The sequence below is a fragment of the Nicotiana tabacum genome, chromosome 4 (assembly GCF_000715075.1).
Source record: "Nicotiana tabacum cultivar K326 chromosome 4, ASM71507v2, whole genome shotgun sequence".
Classification (NCBI taxonomy): domain Eukaryota; kingdom Viridiplantae; phylum Streptophyta; class Magnoliopsida; order Solanales; family Solanaceae; genus Nicotiana; species Nicotiana tabacum.
The window spans coordinates 58,765,435-58,788,724 of record NC_134083.1 but is presented as its reverse complement, the minus strand read 5'-3'; the positions used below and the strand labels follow the sequence as shown (position 1 = coordinate 58,788,724).

The window sequence follows — 23,290 nt, the reverse complement described above, 5'->3', positions numbered from 1 at the left end:
ACGTTTTTAGAGAGATTAGTCTTTTTCAACTTTACTCACTGCATATGTATACGTGTATTTTTCAGTCCTATCACCACCCAAAACCTCTCATGCCCTAGCTAATTAATACCCCTAACACATTCCGTTAGATTACTGTACAAAAAGTGGTGTAAAATTATAATCTATAGAAAACATTGTAGGTTACAATATCAGCATACATAGGTAGTAGTTAAATCAAAGGTCAATTTACGAATTGGAAGTACCAAAAATTTCTAAAACCTCCCCCTCCATCGGATCTTTAATACAGAGCCAAAGTTCTCTTCTCTCCCTTTACCGAAGGGTCCCGAATTATCTTTATCTTTGTACGTGCTGCAGATGTTGTGGTCATATTTTTGTGACCAGTAGCTTTCTTCAATTAAATAAATGTGTTAGATGAGGAATTGGAAGTTGGGAAGATGCATGAGATGTTACATAACTTTCCTCTTTTATTCGGAATACCAGCTAAGTTACGTTACTTTTCCGACGCCTTGGAAAAACATGAATTTTTGAAGAATTGGAGAGTATTTGTTCGATAATATTTTTGGTTTTTATTTATTCTCTTTTAAGGGATTTAGTGGAATGGCCACATGATGTGACGCATGCCTTTTGTTCTTTTCTGATTTTGCATGATTTAGCCGACGTTGCCACGTGTCATAAGCACAAGGAAACTGTCTACTTTCACCGTACTACCACAATTAATTAATTATTAATATCAAATTAAATTATAGAAGATAAACGAATAATTAGAAAATTTTATATTATTATTATTGTTTCAATGTGATAACGTGCTAGTACCAGTTATTAGTTAGTGGAGTATAAATTTATCGGGTCGAGCATTGTTTATCACGAAAATTTATCTATAATTTCGTATAAGTGGTTTGATAGTATAAATACACTCGATGCATCAAACTTTCATAATATATATTTTATTCATTTCAATTTAAGTGTCTTACTTTTCTTTTTATCACTTATGTTTTAAATATAATGGGGTTTTAGCCCACGCCATAAACTATTTATATCTGGTAGCTGAAAAAGTGTATAAAATTTATATAAATTTTATATATAACATACAAAATATACAAATTTTATATATTTTTCTATATATATATATATATTTTATATATTTTTTCGGCTATTATTTTTGCAGCTGGTATACAATATCATTTTTCCAAACCTAATGCTACCTTTCAATATCTAGTAAGTTTTAAATTTTTTATATTTAAACTATCACAAGACATATTTAACATCACAAAATTCAAAGAGTAATTTTCAGTATGTTATACATTTAAAATCACAAGATTCAAAAGCTCTACATTTATAAATTTTGTAACTAATCAAACCAAGAGATCAAAAATAATGTCTTTTTACCTCCGGCATCTGCGTAACAATACCAACTGATTTAACTACCATAGTATATAAGGGGTCCCAAGACAGATAATGAGATATTTCAATTTTCAACTCTAAAGTCTAAATGCTAGATGAGTTGAACCAAGAAACTAAAACGTGAAAGCCCTCATGCAGTGAACATAAAAACCAAATACAAGCCCATAATCATTAGTTGACGTTGGAATATTGGTATATACTCTTAGTTTATAAGAGTAGAAATCCCCCAAGATCCACTTGGGAGAAAGGGTCAAGGAGCCTAGAAATGAGCGAACAAAAAAACGGGAGAAATTCAAAAGTAGTCAGATTTATAAGTGGTCATTCAAAAATAGCCACATTTTCAAAAGTAATTGAAATTTAGTTACTTTTTATTTAAAGATAAATCTAAATGAAAACATTATTCAAAATCCGAAAAATACTCCAGCATATTATACTGGAGTTCCAGCATAAGTATACTGGAACTCCAGCATAATATACTGGAGTTCCAGCAAAGTATACCGGTCCAGTATAATATGTTGGAAGTTCATACACAGGTGTTCGAATCTCCAGTATATTATGCTGGAACTTTCCGCGTATTGGAGTTCCAGCATAATATACTGGAAGTTCATACACAGGTGCACCGAACTCCAGTATATTATATTGGACCGGTCTCTGTTGCAGCAAAACAGAGGCTATTTTTCACTGACTTGGCAAACGCTGGTTATTTTTGAATGACCAGTCCGAAAACTGCCTAGCATGTGCTATTTTTATCCAAAAAAATCCAACTAAACATTAAATGAAGCAATCGTGGAGTAAATTACTCAAATGGTCACTCAACTATCCCAAATTATCTATTAAAGTCACTTTTCTTTCTTTTTTAACAACAAGGTCACTTAAATATGCATATACCACTCAGAAGGTCACCCAATTAGATTTTTCAAATTTTGGATTGCCAAATACTTATTTTACCCTCTAAATTATAAGTATTTACCTTCTCTTTTTTTTAACTTTTTAATATTATAATTTTTTCCTTTTAAATTTATATTACGGACTTACCTATATAATAAATAAATTTATTTATAAATTAAAAAAATAAAAAGTATTTAAGCATATATAATGCTGGAATAACAAAATAATGAAGCATAGTAAAAAAATTAATTAGAATAATTTCTTCGTAATAATTAGTATTAACAACAAAAATTAAAAAATTTATTTACACAATTGAGAATGAAAGAAAATAAAGGTTGTAAAATATATATTCCATGCACGTAATATAAAAATAATTATTTAAATAAAGGTATTTTTATAATATACATTATATATGGTTGAAAATTATGCTCAATTATATTATTATTCCGTCATTATATGAGCTGAAAATTATTTTATTTTATTTTATAAATAAAATATATTTATTCTATAGGTAAGTCCAAAATGTAGATTAAAAAGAGAAAAAAATTATAATATTTAAAAAGTTTTTAAAATATTTGATAATTTAGAGGGTAAAATAGGTATTTGACAATCAAAAATTTGAAAAATATAGTCGAGTGACATTTTGAGTGCTATAGGCATAGTTAAGTGACTTTGTTGTTACACACGAAAAAAAAGTGACTTTAGTAGATAATTTGGGATAGTTGAGTGACTATTTGAGTAATGGACTCCGGAACTGTGTGTTGTCCACAAAAAGTTGTATTGTGTAGGTAAACAACAAGTACAAAGCCAACCCATAAACATATAGTATAATGCAGAGAAGACTAAAATTCTAATATCTTAGTATTTTAATAATGAGGGCCTTTCAATTGCATTTGTATCCATGCAGCAGTCAAAAGCGGATCAAAAAATTTGAATTTATGGGTTCTGATTTTCATAAAAGACAACTTATTAGGTTCTGGACAAATTATTTGTACGTATAAAGTGATTTTTTAACACAAGTATAAAAATTTAACCAAAAGTTACTTGATTTTGCCTGACCGCCACTAAAACTCTTGCTCCGCCTCCCAACAATATGTTTTAAAAAAGGTGGTGGAAATGGAGGTGGAAACGTACACAAATTCCACCAAACAAAGGGATATGGGTGATTTGGGGTGGGCCTTTGATGGTTTCATTTCTCTGAGAAAGTGTTAATTAGGATGGGTACCCACTACCCACTTTGTCTTCAAGCATTTGCATGGGCCTGGCCCTTTAATTTGCTTTTGCTTCACCTCTATATGTAAAATGGCTACTTAATCTGTTTTTAGTTGCCCTGTAACTCAAGTGTTTGGTTTGTTTTTCCATTTTTGGGTTCAACTGGAAAACTAAGTAGCATGTTTGGCAAGTTTCTCCAAGCTAAAAAAATGTGCTTTTTTTTTTTAAAAGTTGAAGTGTTTGGCCAAGCTTTTAGAAGAAAAAAAAATGCTTTTGAGTAGAAGCGGAAGCTGTTTTGGAGAAGCAGAAAAAATTAGTTTCTTCCACAAGCACTTTATTGAGAAGCACTTTTGAGAAAAATACAATTTGAAGCACTTTTTAAAAGCTTGGTCAAACACTAATTGCTGCTCCAAAGTGCTTTTCAAATTAATTAGTCAAACACAAACTATTTTTCACTGAAAGTACTTTTGAAAAAAAAAAAAAAAAAATCTCAAAATAAGCTGATTTTTCCAGCTTGGCCAAACATGCTATAAATACACTCTTTTTGAACAGTTGCATTATATAATTTGTAGTTCCCTGTTTCTAAAAAAGGAAAGAGGTAAAAAGAGGGATCTTGATAAGTATGTCATTTTGTGAAGCTAATGAGATGTCCATGCACTGAAAGAGTGATGATTAAGCATGTAAAAGATATACCAGTCACTAACGTATAAGGTGATTATAAATAAATATATCACACCGTCAAAAGGTCATTTGGTTTGAAGTAGTTGAAGGAAATTTACTCTCCTTACAAAATTTCATCTTACTATGAGTTTGGTTTCTGATATAAAATCCTGCATAACTAATATAATTCCCCTATAACTAATATTATCATTTGGTTTCAAAAGTTAAACTACAAATAAGTTATTTTGCTCATTCTGGTATAACTTATATACGAGAACATGTGTATACTTAATACCGGATAAAATGTGAGATAAAAATATATATGTATTAGCAATACATGAATAATATACACCAAAATGTCCATATATTCTGAAATCATTATTCAACAATTCATATATTAGTATTCACTACATAACAATCTCTAAATTATTATTCACCGCATAACAATCATTACTCTGTTATTCACTTCATAAACAATTCCTGGTTTGTGATCCCATCATAACTTAATCGTAAACCAAACGACCCCCTTAGCGCATAAATTTCTTAAGTTGCAAATGTATATAACTTATATCCAACTCCAAATCAATTAAGCAAACACTAAACTGAAAAAAGAGAAAAGGAGCAGAGAACAATCTCATGGTTTATGCTCAGAAAATGTAAGAAAACAACAATGTGCATCACCAGAAAAAACAAAGAAATGAAGGGGCTGTTTGAACTTTATGCATATCAGTACATATGTTGAGTAATGACAGTTGACAAATGCATCCTCCTTCCTTGGGATCTGAGCTTTTTCTGATTACAAAATCTGTGGGATTTTTTTCTTTTTGTGTGCACTGCTGATTTCTTTTCAACTAGCAATGCAACATGAAAATTGAAATGGCATTACCCCAAAATCCGAGTACACAAAAACACTCACTCTGGGACCATGCACTACAATTATTGTGGGATAATAACACAAATGCTGATCAAAATCAACAACTTAAAATTATTTATAAAAAGTTATCTTTTTCTTCTTTTTTCCTTTTTTGGTTTCTCCTCCAATTTCCGATACTCGCATTGAGATCTGACTAATAGCCTGCTTGGCCAAGCTTCTAAAATCAGCTTATTTTGAGAAGTACTTTTTAAAAAAGTGCTTTCGGTGATAAGCAGTTTGTGTTTGGCTAATTAATTTAAAAACACTTTTGAGCAGTAATTAGTGTTTTGCCAAGCTTTTAAAAACTTCTTTCTAAGTGTATTTTTCTCAAAAGTACTTCTCAGAAAAGTATTTTTGGAGATAATCTACATTTTCTGTTTCTCCTCAAAAGCACTTTTTTTTTCTTCTAAAAGCTTGGCCAAACACCGCAATTTTTGAAAAAAAACACTTTTGGCCCAAAAAAAACGCTTGGCCAAATAAGCTATAAATATGAATTTGCGTCTGGAAGTCTCATATTTGGGGGTAAAGCGCTTCCTAACAAAAGCAACTCCATATTCAGGGTTCGAACCCAAGACTTGTGGTTAAGGATGAAGGAGTAGTTATCACTCCACCACAACCCGTGTTAGTTAAAAGAAAGTTATCAAAAGCAGTAAATGAGACAACTGTGATGGTTGTCTTCTACGTTGTCTCTGTGTAGGTGTGTGCGCGCAGCTGCAATGGTTACTGATTGTAGTAACCTATTTATAAAGGACCACACTATTCTATGTTTCTGTTTGGTTTGGTTTTAAAACATTCAGAGCCATAGAGTGGTCCAATTCTGCAGTAATATTTGGAGTAGATCATTATAATCATATAGGGTTTGAAGTGATTTTATGGACTACTGACATGAGCCCCAACTTCTTCTTATCCTGGTACATTTTCCCCAGTACTTGCCTTGGATCTGATGCCTTTTCCCAATAATAAAATTTCAAATATGCATTTTGAGTATCAGAAAACTTTGTAGTCTTACTGGGCTTGACGCTCATTTGAGTCCAAAACAAGGAATAGTGGATCAGATGTTGCATCGGGGGAAGTGCACAGATAGCCACTATTAGAGATGTATTTACTTTTTAGCCACTATTTTCAATGTATTTATTATTTAGCCATTGCTTAATAAATTTTTATCCGCTGGACAAAAATACCCCTGTGCTAGACATAGGTGTTGTGTAAATATTAAGGACATGGTGTCCTTAACTTCATGAATGTTGTGTAAATATTTAGGACAAAGTGTCATGTATTTGCACCTTGTGCTGCTAAACTTTAGGATATCATGTCCTTAACTTCATATGTGTAGTGTAAATGTTAAGGGCATGGTGTCCTTAACTTCATGTGTGCAATGTAAATGTTAAGGACATAATATCATTAATTTGTATTTGGAACTTCTGTTGTTAAACTTTAGGACATCATGTCCTTAACTTCATATGTATAGTGTAAATGTTAAGGACATGGTGTCATTAACTCCATGTATGCAATGTAAATGTTAAAGACATAATGTCATTAACTTGTATTTGTACCTCCTGTTGTTAAACTTTAGGACATCATGTCCTTAACTTCATATGTGCAGTGTAAATGTTAAGGACGTGGTGTCCTTAACTTCATGTATTTATTGTAAATGTTAAGGACATAGTGTCCTTAACTTCATGAGTGATGTGTAAATATTAAGGACAAAGTGTCTTATATTTGCACCTTCTGCTGATAAACTTTAGGACATTATATCCTTAACTTCATATGTGCAATGTAAATTTTAAGGACACGATGTCCTTAACTTCATGTGTGTAATGTAAATGTTAAGGACATAATATCATTAACTTGTATTTTCAACTTCTATTGTTAAACTTTAGGACATCATGTCTTTAACTTCATATGTATAGTGTAAATGTTAAGGACATGGTGTCCTTAACTTCATGTGTGCAATGTAAATGTTAAAGACATAGTGTCCTTAACTTCATGAGTGATGTGTAAATATTAAGGACATGGTGTCCTTAACTTCATATGTGCAGTGTAAATGTTAAGGACATAGTGTCCTTAACTTCATGTGTGCAATGTAAATGTTAAGGACATAGTATCCTTAACTTCATGAGTGATGTGTAAATATTAAGGACATGGTGTCCTTAACTTCATATGTGCAGTGTAAATGTTAAGGACATGGTGTCCTTAACTTCATGTGTGCAATGTAAATGTTAAGGACATAGTATCCTTAACTTCATGAGTGATGTGTAAATATTAAGGACATGGTGTCCTTAACTTCATATGTGCAGTGTAAATGTTAAGGACATGGTGTCCTTAACTTCATGTGTGCAATGTAAATGTTAAGGACATAATATCATTAACTTGTATTTGCAACTTCTGTTGTTAAATTTTAGGACATCATGTCCTTAACTTCATATGTGCAATGTAAATATTAAGGACATGGAGTCCTTAACTTCATGTGTGCAGTGTAAATGTTAAGGACATGGTGTCCTTAACTTCATGTATGCAATGTAAATGTTAAGGACATAATATCATTAACTTGTATTTGCAACTTCTATTGTTAAACTTTAGGACATCATATCCTTAACTTCATATGTGCATTGTAAATAAGGACATGGTGTCCTTAACTTCATGTGTGCAATGTAAATGTTAAGGATATAGTGTCCTTAATATTTTACACATCACTCATGAAGTTAAGGATACCATGTCCTTAATATTTACACATCACTCACGAAGAAAGGGTAAAAAAGACTTTTCGTATCAATTTTAATAGATTAGCAGTTATTTTTGCTCAACACTAAAAACACTGGCTAAAAAGTAAATACCACTTAAAAAAGTGACTATACCACGCCATTTCTACTTGCGTCAACCTCAGTTTCGGTTTGTTGAAAGCCTAAATCTTAACCGCTCCTGCTACTAGGAAAATATATACTTGTAACAAAGGAAGTGCAGATATACTCGATTTTGGAGTCATTATTGAAGTAATACCATAAAAACTTGCAAAATTTACACTTCGAAACACACTTTAGAATTCAGACTCTGAAGTGCAACTTTAGAATAAGATATGAAATTCTTCCATCGCTTCAATGAAACTTTAGAAAATTGGATCTGAAGTTCTTCCATCACTTCAAAAATTTGGATATGAAAATTTTCTATTGTTTCAATGCAACTTCAGAAATTTTTCTATTGTTTCAATCGCGTCTGAAGTTTGCTGAAGCAATCTTAACTTCATATCTCTAGGGTAAATACTTCATCTTCTTCTCCCTTAAACCATGATTAGCATAAACTATACACAAACCCATATATTAACCAATCTTTGACATAAAAACAGTTACAATTAATAAATAGTGCAAGCCATACGCACAGAATGTACAAGTTATTAGTTGATGAAGGCGAAAGGACAAAAGAATCTGGTCCGGTAGTGCGAGAAAAAACTCAATATCTACTAAAGAAATGTTACAAGAATGAATTCTTTTACAGTAGAGATCCACCTCATGTGATCTCTAGAGTCATTTTGATGTCACAAGGATGAAAACACAATAAAGAACAATGCCATGAAACCAATTACATGGCATTTAACCAGAGAAGCCTTTGTCCATGCATATGCTTGTCATGTCTAATTTTAGTCTTCGAAAAGAGAATTGGCTGCAGTGAGTGTTCAGTTATTCAGATATGACGATACTAAGCGTGAAGATGAAAACTTTCCAGTTCTAACCAGCTTAAATGGTGTATTCGACAAGTCTATAATTGTACACACAAGTTCAACAATAGAACTTCTAACTTATCAGCTTTGCTTGAATTTATCATCAAATTTGTACAAATATTAGCTATATGGATTTGATTGATTATGTAAATCCTTTTAAGTTAAATTTACTGTTCTGTCATGATCCTGGAGAAAACTTGTGCTTTCAGAAAATGCTGATTGTTCTACAATAGAACTTCTGACTTATCAGCTTTGCTTGAATTTATCATCAAATTTGGAGAACATATTGGGGATTCATGAGTTACATAGCATCATGTAGAACAATCAACATTTTCTGAAAACACGAGTTTTCTCCAGGATCATGACAGAACAGTAAATTTAACTTAAAAGAATTTACATAATCAATCAAATCCATATAGCTAATATTTGTATACACGAAATTTCTCAACTTCTTGAGGCCAAAAAATGTAGAAATGTCAGAATGGACAATTAGACCAAAAACTATGGATCTTTTGCATTTGCTGTACCCAAGACAAAATCATTCCCCTCCACCCTGCAGTTGTGTTTACAGAGCATTGAGTTGTGTCAATAAATTAAAAAATATTAGAAACAAAAACTGGACAAATCAGTTACTACAAAATCTGTAGAGTAAACAGATCTTTGGACCCTATGAGGTCAGACAAAGTGTTCTGTTGGATATTCATTCTCATAACCATTATAATCATAATATAGCCTCTCTCCCTTTCTAATGTCTCTACTTGCTATCAATAAAACTCGGCATTCACCATTAACATCAAATCTCACACATTTTACATTCTGCTTCTTCTTCCCATCACTGCATTAGAAGAAAATATCAATCATTAAAACTCTTAGGGAAAATGAAAACACAAGGCAAAATTGACGTTTAACACTAGCATGCTTAGGTTTAGCATGTGCTTTCAGTCTTGGATTAAACTGCTTGTAACATTAGGAATTTCTGAAATATTAGTTCTCCATATAATAAAAGACCAGTAAATCGTATAATTTTGTAATGAAAAGCTCAGTTTCATTTCACAAGAAAGAACACATGATGCAACCTGCAAGACTAACCGATGATGCGTAAGATTCATAAGATCAAGTATGTCATGCATAAACAACTATGATAAGAATGGGATATCGTAGTAAGCTCAATAGCACACAAGTGTTTGAGGGATAATGAACATACGGTGTATGATTGTTTATCCCATTGATGAATCGAGCAATATTACTGCGCTTATCAGGACAAATGACGAGGTTTTTTGAGGGATCACTAGTAGCTAAAAGAGTCATCATGCTATCACCATCATCAGTTTCCCGATTCTTCAAGTAATCAACATCTCCAACATATTCAGTAATTATTGTCAAGTCTCTTATGGATCTATCTGCTTCAACAGTAAATCTGAAAAATGAAAACAATAGATAATGAAGCATCTCATATTAAATATGATACAAAAATGATGATTTGTGAAAAAAGAGGAAAGCAAAGTAGTAGTTGGAACACATACCCCTCTTTGGGATCAAAAACAACCATTAGAGGTGGCCATTCACCCTGTTTCATCATATTCTTGCACAAATATAAAGTTTCTGTATCTTCTTTTGATAATACCTGGAGTTGAATATAGAAATCTTAATATTTGCAAGTTAACAGATCATGCAAAAGCTACTTAAATTTTTTCCAAGGAAATTCAAAATCTTCAATTTCTTCTTTTGTGTTTTTTTTCCTGCAACCAGCATGCTAAGTTTCTAATTGTATGATTACTATCGTACAAAAGGCACATGTCCATGTAAACCACTGCAGTTTTTTTCATCAACAAAAATTGGTTATGTGACCAACACCATTATGGAGTTCCCCTCAATCAATTAAACATGACTCAGCCCCAAATTAGCTAATGTCAGCTAATTGAATCATATATTATTCAGAGATTGTCAAAATGTGACTATTTTAATCTCATCTTTAACCGTTACAAGGTGCTAATGCATTCCTTTCATTTTCATGGGATTGAAAATTTTTATCTCTAAGAATTGCATTCAGCATTAGCATGTCAGTTTGATTAAATCTGACACGTTTGATCAGTCAAAATGCTACAAAGGTTTTATGTTCTGTTTTACCTGCATTCCCTCTCGCTCAAGTGCAGCACGATTAACTGATCTTCGGGCCATGCCTGGCATATAAGTAAGCTCATTACTGAAATCTGCTCCAGCTGCTGACAAGGCAGTAGCAAGAGATGCCATTTGTTCCAATCTTCGGGTAGGATCCTCAGTAGGATTGAAGGGCAATAACCTTCTTCTCTTCTTTGCCATTGCCAAACTGCTACGTTTTCGCTTTTTCTGGCAATCTGACAAACATAAAAATCAAAAAAAGAACCAAAAAGTAAAATCATGTCAGATCTCAAGTAATAAGAGCAAATAAATAAGATTCAGTTAACAGACTAATAAAGGCTGCAAGGGAATTAGGATGTACCTTTGCTTGGACTAAGATTGTATAATGACTTTGATGGTCTCCCAATCCGGAAAAAATCAACTATCTTTGTTTGTACGAGAGGAAATTCTGCATATTAGAGAAAGAGTACCTTTATCAATCACTAATAAACTATGTATAAGCAATCATTGGATCCCCCTAATTTCCTTAAAAGATGAAATAGCAAGGACAGTCATTTTATTACACTTACCAGATTTAAATCTTTATAATCATGTAGAGACCATGGCATTATAAAATGATATGTGATCATGGCTGTCTAATTATTTTTTGTTCATCACTACTATTTCTTCTTAAGAAATACTACTTGTACTAGTACTAGTACTACTACTCAGTCTTAATTTTAAACTAGCTGAACTTCTTTCCATTTGGACTTCCCATTCCAAAACTCAATAATTTGGGATGTTCTACTTCTAGAGGTTCTTGACATTTTCTTATTTTAAGAAAAGGCCCCAAAAATGGAGTTGGTTTTCTGACCACAATTGCTGAAATCAACCTCACTCAAAACAAGGATCTTAAACACCAAGAATGAAATGGGCTGAAGTTGGAGCCAAGCAATATTAGGCTATAACATCATTTATCACCATACAAGGAAAGATTAGCAACCAACATCAAAACTTCAATTTAGAGTAGAAAACAACAAAACAACAATTCTAAGATAAGAAGTTTGAAAATGTATAAAACCAGAGAAAATCCGCGAACATACTGGTTAGCTTGTCGTTGTTAATAACGCAAGAGGGGCAGAACCAGGGGCCTTTGGGCACAGATGCAAGAATGGGTCTTAGGCAATAGAGGTGAAATCCGCGGTCGCATTTGTCACAAAGCAAGAGCTCAGGTGCGTTATCTCCGGATCCACATTTCTCACATAAGGTATTGCTGTAATCGTCTTCTACAATTTCACTTTTGGACTTTGAGTGTGGTTTAGGAGCTTGGGTTCTTCTCCGCGACACAACTGATGTTGAAGAAGCCATTGTCAAATGATGAAAATCTGAGAATGTAGTTAATATCGATGTTGTCTGTGAAAGGGTGAGAATATGAAAGGCCAAGAAGATTGGGATTTTTAATAGGGTTTTTAATTTCCTTTGGCGGTTGAAGAAACCGATAATGGATTTATTTTCGCGCGCAATTTACTATACTATTCGCGGGAAAAGGGAGATTAGCGCCAGAAATGTTACGGGTCATAGGACACTTAACAGATTAGTATGGAGTAAGGGCTTTATGGCCCACGTAACGGCTCATTGCGAAAGGTAAAGCCCAACCCAATAGTGTGCTTTGACCCGTACACCATGGGTCACTAAAATATTATGATTGGAGAACTTACGGAAACAACTACCTTTTAAGGAGCTTTTAACAATTATTACCTACATTTTATGTATTTACATTTTCGTAGCTAGTTTTGGACAGTTAGTTGTATTTGAGTGTATTTGAATACACTTTTAAGCTATATTTTATTTTATTTTTCACGTGTATTTGAATATGTTATTCAGTTATATTCAACCTTATTTGATGTCGCAAGGTTGAACGTATTGGACTGCATTTGAATGTATTTACATTAAAAAATTAACGAAATGAAAAATACAGTCAAATTTCCGGCAAAAATATAAAATATACTATATTTAAAACGAGAATTGTTACACCCCATGTTTTCGTACGTGAAAGTACGCCATAAGAAAATTGATGAAAGCTCGGAAATGAGATGTTACATTCCGCATTTTCGTACGTTAAAGTTTCGACGTAAGTTCGGGAATAGAATTATTTTGAGATTATAAGCATTATGTTGTTTCAAACAAGTGACGAGTAAATTCGTGAAGGTGAGAGGGTAAGCAAATCGAAGAAAATGAATTTCGTCGAAGTTTGACATTTTGGGATAAAATACGGTCTAAGCTATAATACCCGGTATTTATGGACTAGTACCATACAAGGTACCACATGACCATAATAGTAAAGTGTACAAAGTGTGTTAAAAGTGAGTAGTATTTTAAATAATTTGAGATAATTCTTAATTATATGGATAATTGAGTTAATTATTGGATTAGTGGGGAATTAACTAGTTAATTGAGAAAATAAGTGGATAAGGATCCTTGTTGGGGCTTCCATTTGGCATTAAGCTAACCCAAAGTGGCACCAATATGAATGATGAGTCATAAGACACGACATGCCTTGTTTACACGTGAAATGTTCCTTGGATTTTGGTTTCTTTAGTGGTAATATAACTTGGAAAATTAGACCAGCCACATTATGGCATAACTTTGAGATTTAGTGGTAATGTAACTTGGTTTGGATAATGAGTTATAGCATGCTTGCCACTTTAGAATTAGACTAGCAAGTTGGATGCCAAGTTAGCTAACCGATAGAATTCTCATTCTTAAAGCTTCAGCAAAGCTAATGTTGCAATAGCAATGAAATTGACTCAAAGACTTCATACAAAGTCTACCTTATGTTATCGCAACGTGAGATTTTGATTCTAAGGGAGTACGGTACAATCTTTCTCAAGAATATCATACGGATTCTTCACTACTCCGATCTTGTCGATTACATGTTGTCGCAATTGACGTGTATTAGAGGGATTGTCAAGAGAACCGGCTCAGGTATGTTAAGGCTAAGCCCTTCCTTCATTTTGGCATGATCTCGTAATTACATGTGTTTGATAACGAGGCATAAAGAGAAGTTCATACTCCCGAATTTATATACATTATCCAAGTCTCATAAATTACAGTATTCTCCGTATCGGGACTTCATATTTAATTGAGTATTATTTTCTTCCAATCAAGAGAGCAGAGAGTCTATATATACAGTATTATAGTATTTTCATTACCATCGAGTTATAATCGATGGGCAAGCCCCTATTGGGCAACCTCTGATCAGATGGTAAGTTATATACCGAGCCTATTATGGCCGAGCACCTATGAGCGAGTCCAGTTGACCGAGATACAGAGCCTAGTATGGCCGAGCGCCTATGAGCGAGCCTACTACGGCATTGTAGACCGAGCCTTATAAAGCCGGACAACTATTTTGCTTACTATATTGAGAGAGTTGAGTCAGTATAAGCAGGTGAGCATATCTTCAGATTATCTTTGACTCCCAATTATTTTCAATTATTATGTTATCAGTTCAGTTTTAGCTTTCAGTATATTGCCTTACATACTTGGTACATTATTTCGTACTGACGTCCATTTTCTGGGGGCGTTGCATTTCATGCGTGCAGATTCAGACAGACAGACGGGTAGACCTCCTCATTAGGTGTTGCCCGAGTTCAGCTTGATCGGTAAGCTCAATGCCCTTTAGAGTTGCTGGGTCTAGAGCTTTATGTACATCTTGTGTATGTATGTATATATGATATGAGTAGGTCGGGGCCCTGTTTCGATCACAGTATATCCATCAGTGGAGGCTTGTAGACATATCCTGTCAGTTAGTGCAGTATTTTGGGCTTGTAGGCCTTTTATGTATATTTTGTTGGTTTGCAAGCTGTAATAGTTATGACGACCTTGTCGACCCAGCATTATATTGATGTTTAGTCAGCATTCGCAATTTGTCTTGCAATGTAGCCCATGGCCAAAATATGACATTATATGTTCAAAGTCCCTTAGTCGCAAGTTGGTACGCAAGGATAGGTGAGGCACTGGGTGCCGGTCTCGCCCCTCAGATTCGGGGCGTGACAAAAGTGGTATCAGAGCAGTTCTGTCCCAGAGAGTCTACAAGCCGTGTCTAGTAGAGTCTTGTTTATGGGTGTGTTGTGCACCACACTTATAAGCATGAGGCTACAGGGCATTTAGGACTGTCACTCTTTCTTCTCACTCTAGATCGTGTGGTAGAGCTAAGCTGTAAGAACTCAATTTCCTATACTCTATCTTATTCGTACTACAACGATACCTACATCCAAAAAAATAGTTGGTAAGAGAGATAGTTGTGGAAGAATTGAGTCAGAGGAACTCGATTTTGTATCGTGCTTATGATGAGTAAATGTAAAGTTTTCATCCGAACATGTGTGTAAGCTTCTTGATAAGGAGCCTTAAGGTAAGAATATACACTCTTATTGTAAATAAAAATAAAAATAAGAGATTCAGAAGATAGGTACAAGTTTGAACAAGTAAAAGAAGCAAGATGAAAAAGGGTACGAGGCGCCCAGTTAATGAAGATTATCAGTATTTACAATTCAAGTAGAGAAATATAAGCATTTTGAGTTACCTTCAATTATAACAGAGGTATGTATAATTGGCCACACCCATCTCAGTTATGCCCTATGGGGGCTAACAGGTGTAGTTTAAGAAAAGGACGGGATATCAAGATCCGGCTGGGTTTAGAGTAACCCTAAATGGTGAATGGATTGTTTGTGTTAGTTGACATTTCCAAAGGATATTACAAAGGTGCTAATAGATCTCCTTGTGAGACACCCAAATGGTGCACTCTAGAATATTACAATTAGATGTAAATACTAGCATGATAAAAAAAACAATCAAAAGATAGGCACTGAAATCCTGGAAGGGATAAATATTACCTTAGTTTGACCCGCGTCCCTACTAGAGTGAGAACGTTAAGCAACTCGAAGAGCCACTGGATGGAGCAAAGGGGAACTAAAGCAAAAGAATGTCATTGTTCGAGTTTTCAGAATAAAGTGATAGACATAAATATTAGCGGAAAATAAGAAGAGGATTAATGAAGCATTATGAGTAAGATGTAATATATGGATGACAACGGTAGATCAAAGTGAATGAAAAGGCGAGAGCTGACATGCCTCGAGATAACAAAAGAGTATAGGTCATAAAGTCGTATCCTCGTTTCATGAAATAAGTTCGTGACTCCAACGCGACTACCGGAAGGAAAAGTTAGACCCCAAAACAATAGAAATCAGTATGGGCTGGTGAACAAGATAAACTAAACATGAATTAGGGACTGAGTGATTGGATAATAGTCGACATCATGAGAATTTCAGATTTCGTTCCGGCGATAATAGAATGGACAATAGAAGAAGATTCATAAAAAATTCAGAGAATGGTCATTCAGGGAGATGTTTCCCTAAAGCCAACAATGTGAGCAAAGTTAAGCTTAAGGGACTATATGTGCTAGTTACACTAAGTGTCACCCTCACGAGTAAGGAATTTTATTATCCTTGGTACAGAAAGATTACCGCAAGGCAAGTAAGGGTCATTGATGATATGAAAAGATGCCAAAGATGAGGAGGTAAAATATTTATACGTAGATCATCATAGCACTAAATCTTAGTACTCTCATAAAAGGGGGAATATGAAGTGATGTGACATTAAGTCAGAATTAAGTGATTCTAATAATTATGGAATGGTAAAGGAATAATGTGATAAAAAAAAGGAATGAGATTGCACTTATTCAAATCCTACATATATGTTACGACTCTAGAACATTATGCAAGCACGACATCAAGGAGAGGAAGTAAGGGTTCCGGCCGGGGATGCTTTTGATAAATAAGGAGCTAGCGTGAGATGTAAGTTAAGACAAAAGAAATAACCCAAGAATGATTACGCGGAATACTGATATGAGAATGGGCCAACAAGTAATCAGTAGTTGATTCAGGAAAAGCCTAGTTATGTCTAGACAAGAGGATACATACAAATCAACAGATAATGCAAGATAAACATAGTGAACCCCAACACGAGGCATTCAGTCTCGCAGATATGACATCGTAACCTTGAGAAATATTAAGATAGGAGTTGGGGTAGTAAAGGTATCGTATGGGTGTTACGGAAATAAAGAGAGTGCCACTGGGAAGACAATCAAAATATCAGCTCAGAAGCAATCCTACAAGCACAAGGGCATTAAGGTAAGTAAGTAAGGTTAATTACAAGTAAGAAAGAACATCAAAAATTCCATCAGATAAGTGATGTAATAAGCTCGCAGCCTTGCAAGAATCAGAGGGTCCTCCCAAAGTACTACAATGAAAGACTAGCTGAAGAAATAAGGAAGAAGGCTTCAACCTAAGCACAGTGACCTAACGAGGAAATGGTCATGTAACAACAGTCTCACAACAACATTATATGCACTCCATAAGAAGGTGGTACCTACCGTGGCTAATGAATGGGGAGAAAAATCAAAAGTGATATTCAAGATCATATGAGTTGTATGGAATTTCAATATGTGTGGGCACTAAGATAAGCTAAGTATGCACGCAACAAGGAGGCAAAAATACCAGAAAAAGTAATAGCTTACATTTAAAGAAAGTTGAGAAGGAACGAAAAGAATTATTCGATTAATGATCCAGAGTTAGTTATGTTATGAACACACTTAAGAGTTCGGAGTATTATCCATGCAAAATATATGTTGACATTCAAATAGCCGTAGAAGACTCCGGTATAAGTTAAAAGAAAGAATTGAGCCTAGGGCATAGACAAAGGATTGAATTGTTAGAAGATTTTATCATGGATATTCCATAGCGCCCATGAAAGGCTAAAGCAATAACTAATACCAGGAGCCGCAGATCGGAAGACAGCTTAAGCCTACATGGAGGCTGATCAGAAGGAAGAGGAAACTAAAGAGTTTAATCAACTACGTAAATCAAGAGTCTGATTATTAGACCCAGAAAATTATAGAAATCGTGATTGAAAACATTGTAGAATCACCATTAATATCAGAGGTACAAGAGAGATAGTGCAACAACCATATTCTATAACGGCTCTACGAGAAAGCCATTTAGAAGAGTACCAGCCTCATAAAAAGTCAGTATGAAGCTCCCATCGGATTGCGTATGCGCCAGAGGTGCAAGTATTATAATAAAGTTTCAAGTCGTGGATGTAAATCATACCTATGTGGAAGTGGGGTTATGAAAGAGATAGAAGATACGATGCGAGATTTTAAGGTAAGCAAGGTAAAGATGAACAACGTACGAGATACTCAGGTGCAGAAGGTCGTGAATAATCCATACTTCAGATAGAGGGCTAAAAGCATTGGGATTCAGTATCCAAGAATGGTAGCGGTGTCATTAGTGACATATCTTCCGACCTATGGTTTCTAGGTACCGAGAAATCTAGATAAGAGAGTAAAAAGGAGTTAGAGACGATGTGATATCTCGCTTGATGTTCCAAAATAACATAAGGAAATCTATGGTGCAAGCAAGTTGAAGGGAGATTGCGAGTAGCATAAATAGATACGTATAGATCGCAAGCTAAAGTATAGTAAAGCGACAAGGTTTTGTGACAAGAGTAAGGATAAGAAAGGGCGAATGAGGAGGTGACAAGAAATGTATAAGTCCTCAGGATTAAGCCCATGAAAACAAGATAGATAATGGTCTCTCTAAGTTATAGAAAGCTCAGTATAGCCTGAATGAACTCAAAAGAGTCCAAGACTAGTAGCATTTTAGATGAGATGGAATGCTGCTCTGGTAGTAGAATAAGGGTATATTTATGGTAGATAAAGAATGACGTTTAGGCCAACGATTGAGGTGAATCAACAATGGATGGATAAAATTTACAAAGTATGAGATGAGATTAGGCCATCATTCTTAAGATGAACAGTAATGGGGAAGCATTAAAGGACTTAGATTTATACATATTGGATAAGTAACGAGAGTAACCTGGAGTTTGGTAACAGACCTCAGTAACGATAAATCAAAGTAAGAGGTATGTGTATAGTATGACCTACTTAAATGTAGTAAAGTCATACGGATAGATAATCGGGCCTATGAAATAAGATATAGCAATATTCGTAAGTTCGACAAAGTGCCGAGCGAAGAACTTCAGTATACCTACAGATGCCCAGAGGGACATATTGTCAGACTTTGTATATGTTTACAAAGTGAGGCCTAGAGATAGGCTAAAAACTTGAGGAAAAAGGAAATAAGAGTCGCATAAGCGCCCTTACAAGGTTAGAGTCGTACATGCTGCATGACAGAAGGTAGCAACAGTTACGAGATTTGAAGGATTCCGACTACAAGCCATGGTGTGGGAAAGAGGCCTAAAAGGGGGAATGCCCTGGCCTTTAGATTTATTCACAGAACAGTTGCCTAAATGGCAAGGAAAGTACTAAAATATCCGCAAAAGCTATAGGTTATGATAATGATAAGTGCATCAGTCAACATTCGAGGACGAATGTTCCAAAGGAGGGAATAATGTTACACCCCATATTTTCGTACGCGAAAGTACGCCATAAGTAAATTGATGAAAGATCGAAAATGAGATGTTACATCCCGCATTTTCGTATGTTAAAGTTTCGTCGTAAGTTAATCGACGTAAGTTCGGGAATGGGATTATTTTGAGATTATAAGTATTACGGTATTTCAAACAAGTGATGAGTAAATTCGTGAAGGTGAGAGGGTAAGCAAATCGAAAAAAATGAATTTCGTCAAAGTTTGACATTTTGGGATAAAATACGGCCCGAACTAAAATACCTGGTATTTATGGACTAGTACCATATAAGGTACCACATGACCATAATAGTAAGGTGTACAAAGTGTATTAAAAGTGAGTAGTATTTTAAGTAATTTAAAATAATTCTTAATTATATGGATAATTGAGTTAATTATTGGATTAGTAGGGAATTAACTAGTTAATTAAGAAAATGAGAGGATAAGGATCCTTGTTGGGGCTGCCACTTGGTATTAAGCTAAGCCAAAGTGGCACCAATATGAACGATGAGTCATAAGACACAAGATGCTTGGTTTACACGTGAAATGTTCCTTGGATTTTGGTTTCTTTAGTAGTAATATAACTTGGAAAACTAGACCAGCCATATCATGGCATAACTTGGAGATTTAGTGGTAATATAACTTGGTTTTGATGATGAGTTATGGCATGCTTGCCACTTTAGAATTAGACCAGCAAGTTGGATACCAAGTTAGCTAACAGATGGAATTCTTATTCTTAAAGCTTCAGCAAAGCTAATGTTGCAATAGCAACAAAATTGATTCAAATATTTCATACGAAGTCTACCTAATATTATCGCAACGTGAGATTTTGATTCTAAGGGAGTACGGTACAATCTTTCTCAAGAATATCATATGGATTCTTCACTACTCCAATATTGCCGATTACATATTGTCGCAATTGACGTGTATTAGAGGTATTGTCAAGAGAACTGGCTCAGGTATGTTAAGGCTAAGCCATTCATTCATTTTGGCATGATATCGTAATTACATGTGTTTGATAACGAGGCATAAAGAGAAGTTCATACTCCCGAATTTATATACATTATCCAAGTCTCATAAATTATAGTATTCTCCTTATCGGGACTTCATATTTAATTGAGTATTATCTTCTTCCAATCAAGAGAGCAGAGAGCCTATATATATAGTATTGCAGTATTTTCATTACCATCGAGCTATAATCGATGGGCAGGCCCTTATTGGGTAACCTCTGATCAGATGGTAGGTTATATACCGAGTCTACTGTGGCCGAGCACCTATGAGCGAGCCCAGTTGGTCGAGATACAGAGCCTAGTATGGTCGAGCGCCTATGAGAGAGACTACTATGGCAGAGTAGTTATATATACCAAGCCTTGTAAGGCCGGTCAACTATTTTACTTACTATATTGAGAGAGTTGAATCAATATCAGCAGGTGAGCATATCTTCAGATTATATTTGACTCTCAGTTACTTTCAGTTATTATATTATCAGTTCAGTTTCAGCTTTCAGTATATTGCCTTACATACTCGGTACATTATTTCGTACTGACGTCCATTTTCTGGGGGTGCTGCATTTCATGCGTGCAGGTTCATACAGACAAACGAGTAGACCTCCTCATTAGGTGTTGCCCGTGTTCAGCTTGATCGGTAAGCTCCATGCCCTTCAGAGTTGTCGGGTCTAGAGCTTTATATACATCTTATGTATATATGATATGAGTAGGTCGAATCCCTGTTCCGATCACAATATATCAATCAGTAGAGGCTTGTAGACATATCCTGTCAGTTAGTGCAGTATTTTGGGCTTGTAGGCCTTTTATGTATATTTTGTTGGTTTGCTAGCTGTAGTAGTTATGACGGCCTTGTCGGCCCAGCATTATATTGATGTTTAGTCACCATTCGAAATTATCTTGCAATGCCCATGGCCAAAGTATGATATTATATGTTCAGAGTCCCTTAGTCGTAAGTTGGTACGCAAGGATAGGTGAGGCACCGGGTGCCGGTCTTGTCCCCCAGGTTCGGGGCATGACAAGAATACAATCAAACCCGGCTGGATCTCCGGAGAAATACAAAGCACCGCTGCATTTACATTAAAAAATTTAAGAATACTTTCAAATTCTTTTTAAAAATACACTGTATTTACATTAAAAATGCATAATACAATCAAAACCGTCCAAATCTTCGATAAGAATACAAAATACACTGTATTTAAAGTGGATACAATCAAGTCCCGTCGGATATCCGGCAAAAATACAAAATACACTTTAGATCTCTAACAAAATACAAATTATGTTATATTTATACAATAATTTTCCAGCGTGGAAGGTAGTGGAGGAGAAAGAGGCGGCTCCTTTTTTCCTGCATGAAAAGCAGTGGTGGAGGAATAAGTTTTCTGCCATATGAATACACTCAAATGTGAGATACAATGAAGGGGGAGAGGCCATGGATTCTGGCATCTCCGTCAGATCCAGATCCGGTGATACTTCCGATCTTCCTACACTATTATTTCATCGCGCAGTAATGGATTGATCACAACTTCATGATTTCAAATCTGGATCTAACGGTGGTTGGCGATGGTGTTTAAGGGTGTTTTGTGGTGAAGGGAAGCGGCTGTTTGGTTGGGCTCCGGTAGAGCTTCGCCGGAGAAGATGACCGGCGACGACTTCTCTATTGTTACTGCTCGCTGGACGGTGGTGGATGGCGACGAAATTGGACACACGGCTGGCCGAGGGAGAAAAGAGATGGAAAAGGAGAGAGAGTCGAGGGAGAAGAGAGAGAGAGAGAGAGAGAGAGAGAGTGTGTTTAGGAACAAAATTGATACAATGGAATAACTCTATGTATTTGGTATATAGCTATGATAGGTAAATTTAAAATTCAGTGTAACTATGAAAAGCAATTAAATTAGAAGGTAGTTATCATCCATAAATAACCCTTAAAATTAGCTATGATAGGTAAATTTTCCATTCACGTTCACTTCATATGCCTCAACATCAAGTTCTTTAACAAGGAGTAAAAGAGTGTTAGTAAGCTTAATATACAATCTTATCCTACGAAAGAATAAAACACAAACGAGGTTAACGACTTAGAGGATCTATATCTAGAATTGATACATAAACAAATAGTAGGAACATTATCACATTACAAAATGATATATCAAGTAAGCTCGTGGAACTCTAATGAATTAGGACCAATACCCATTCAAGATGACAATAATGAAAAGGTAAAAGTCGGTCGAAAATATACATCGATTTTGTGTTTAATCTGACATATGATATTTATAGAAAATATTATTGAAAAATATTTTTTTATTAAAATCATATTTTTGTGTTTTGTTGCCAACAAATACTTTCTAAGTGAAACATCTTCCACCAAAAAATATTTTTTTAAAAATAAATTACTTAAAAAGAAAATACCGGTTACTCTTTAACCAATGATAGTAGGTCAATTATTGGAGAAGTGCACAGTTAACCACTAATTAGAGATATCTTCACTCTTTAGCTACTGTTTAAAATATATTTACTTTTTAGTCAGTGCTTTAATAATTTTTTACCCGCCCGAACGAAAATACCCCTGTGCTAATATTAAGGACATGGTGTCCTTAACTTTATGAATGCTATGTAAATATTAAGGACAAAGTGTGCTGTATTTGCACTTTCCATTGTTAAACTTTAGGATATCATGTACTTAACTTCATATGTGCAGTATAAATATTAAGGACATGTCATTCTTAACTTCATGTGTGCAGTATAAATATTAAGGACATAATGTTCTTAACTTGTATTTGCACCTTATGTTGTTAAACTTTAAGACATCATGTCCCTAACTTCATATGTGCAGTGTAAATATTAAGGACATGGCGTCCTTAACTTTATGTATGCAGTGTAAATATTAATGACATAATGTCCTTAACTTGTATTTGCACATTCTGTT

The 23,290-nt window shown here is 34.7% G+C and overlaps 1 protein-coding gene across 1 annotated transcript; it reads right to left on the bottom strand.

The window, feature by feature from the left end:
* Positions 1-9,005: 9,005 nt before the first annotated feature.
* LOC107784926 (histone-lysine N-methyltransferase ATXR6-like) lies at positions 9,006-12,367 on the bottom strand. Its single transcript, XM_016606124.2, has 6 exons — positions 11,987-12,367; positions 11,266-11,352; positions 10,914-11,140; positions 10,310-10,410; positions 9,991-10,203; positions 9,006-9,621 (listed from the first exon to the last, which is right to left on the bottom strand). Exons 1-6 carry the CDS (start codon positions 12,249-12,251, stop codon positions 9,462-9,464), a joined length of 1,053 nt encoding a protein of 350 aa, XP_016461610.1. The 5' UTR covers positions 12,252-12,367; the 3' UTR covers positions 9,006-9,461.
* Between the last annotated feature and the right edge of the window lie 10,923 nt (positions 12,368-23,290).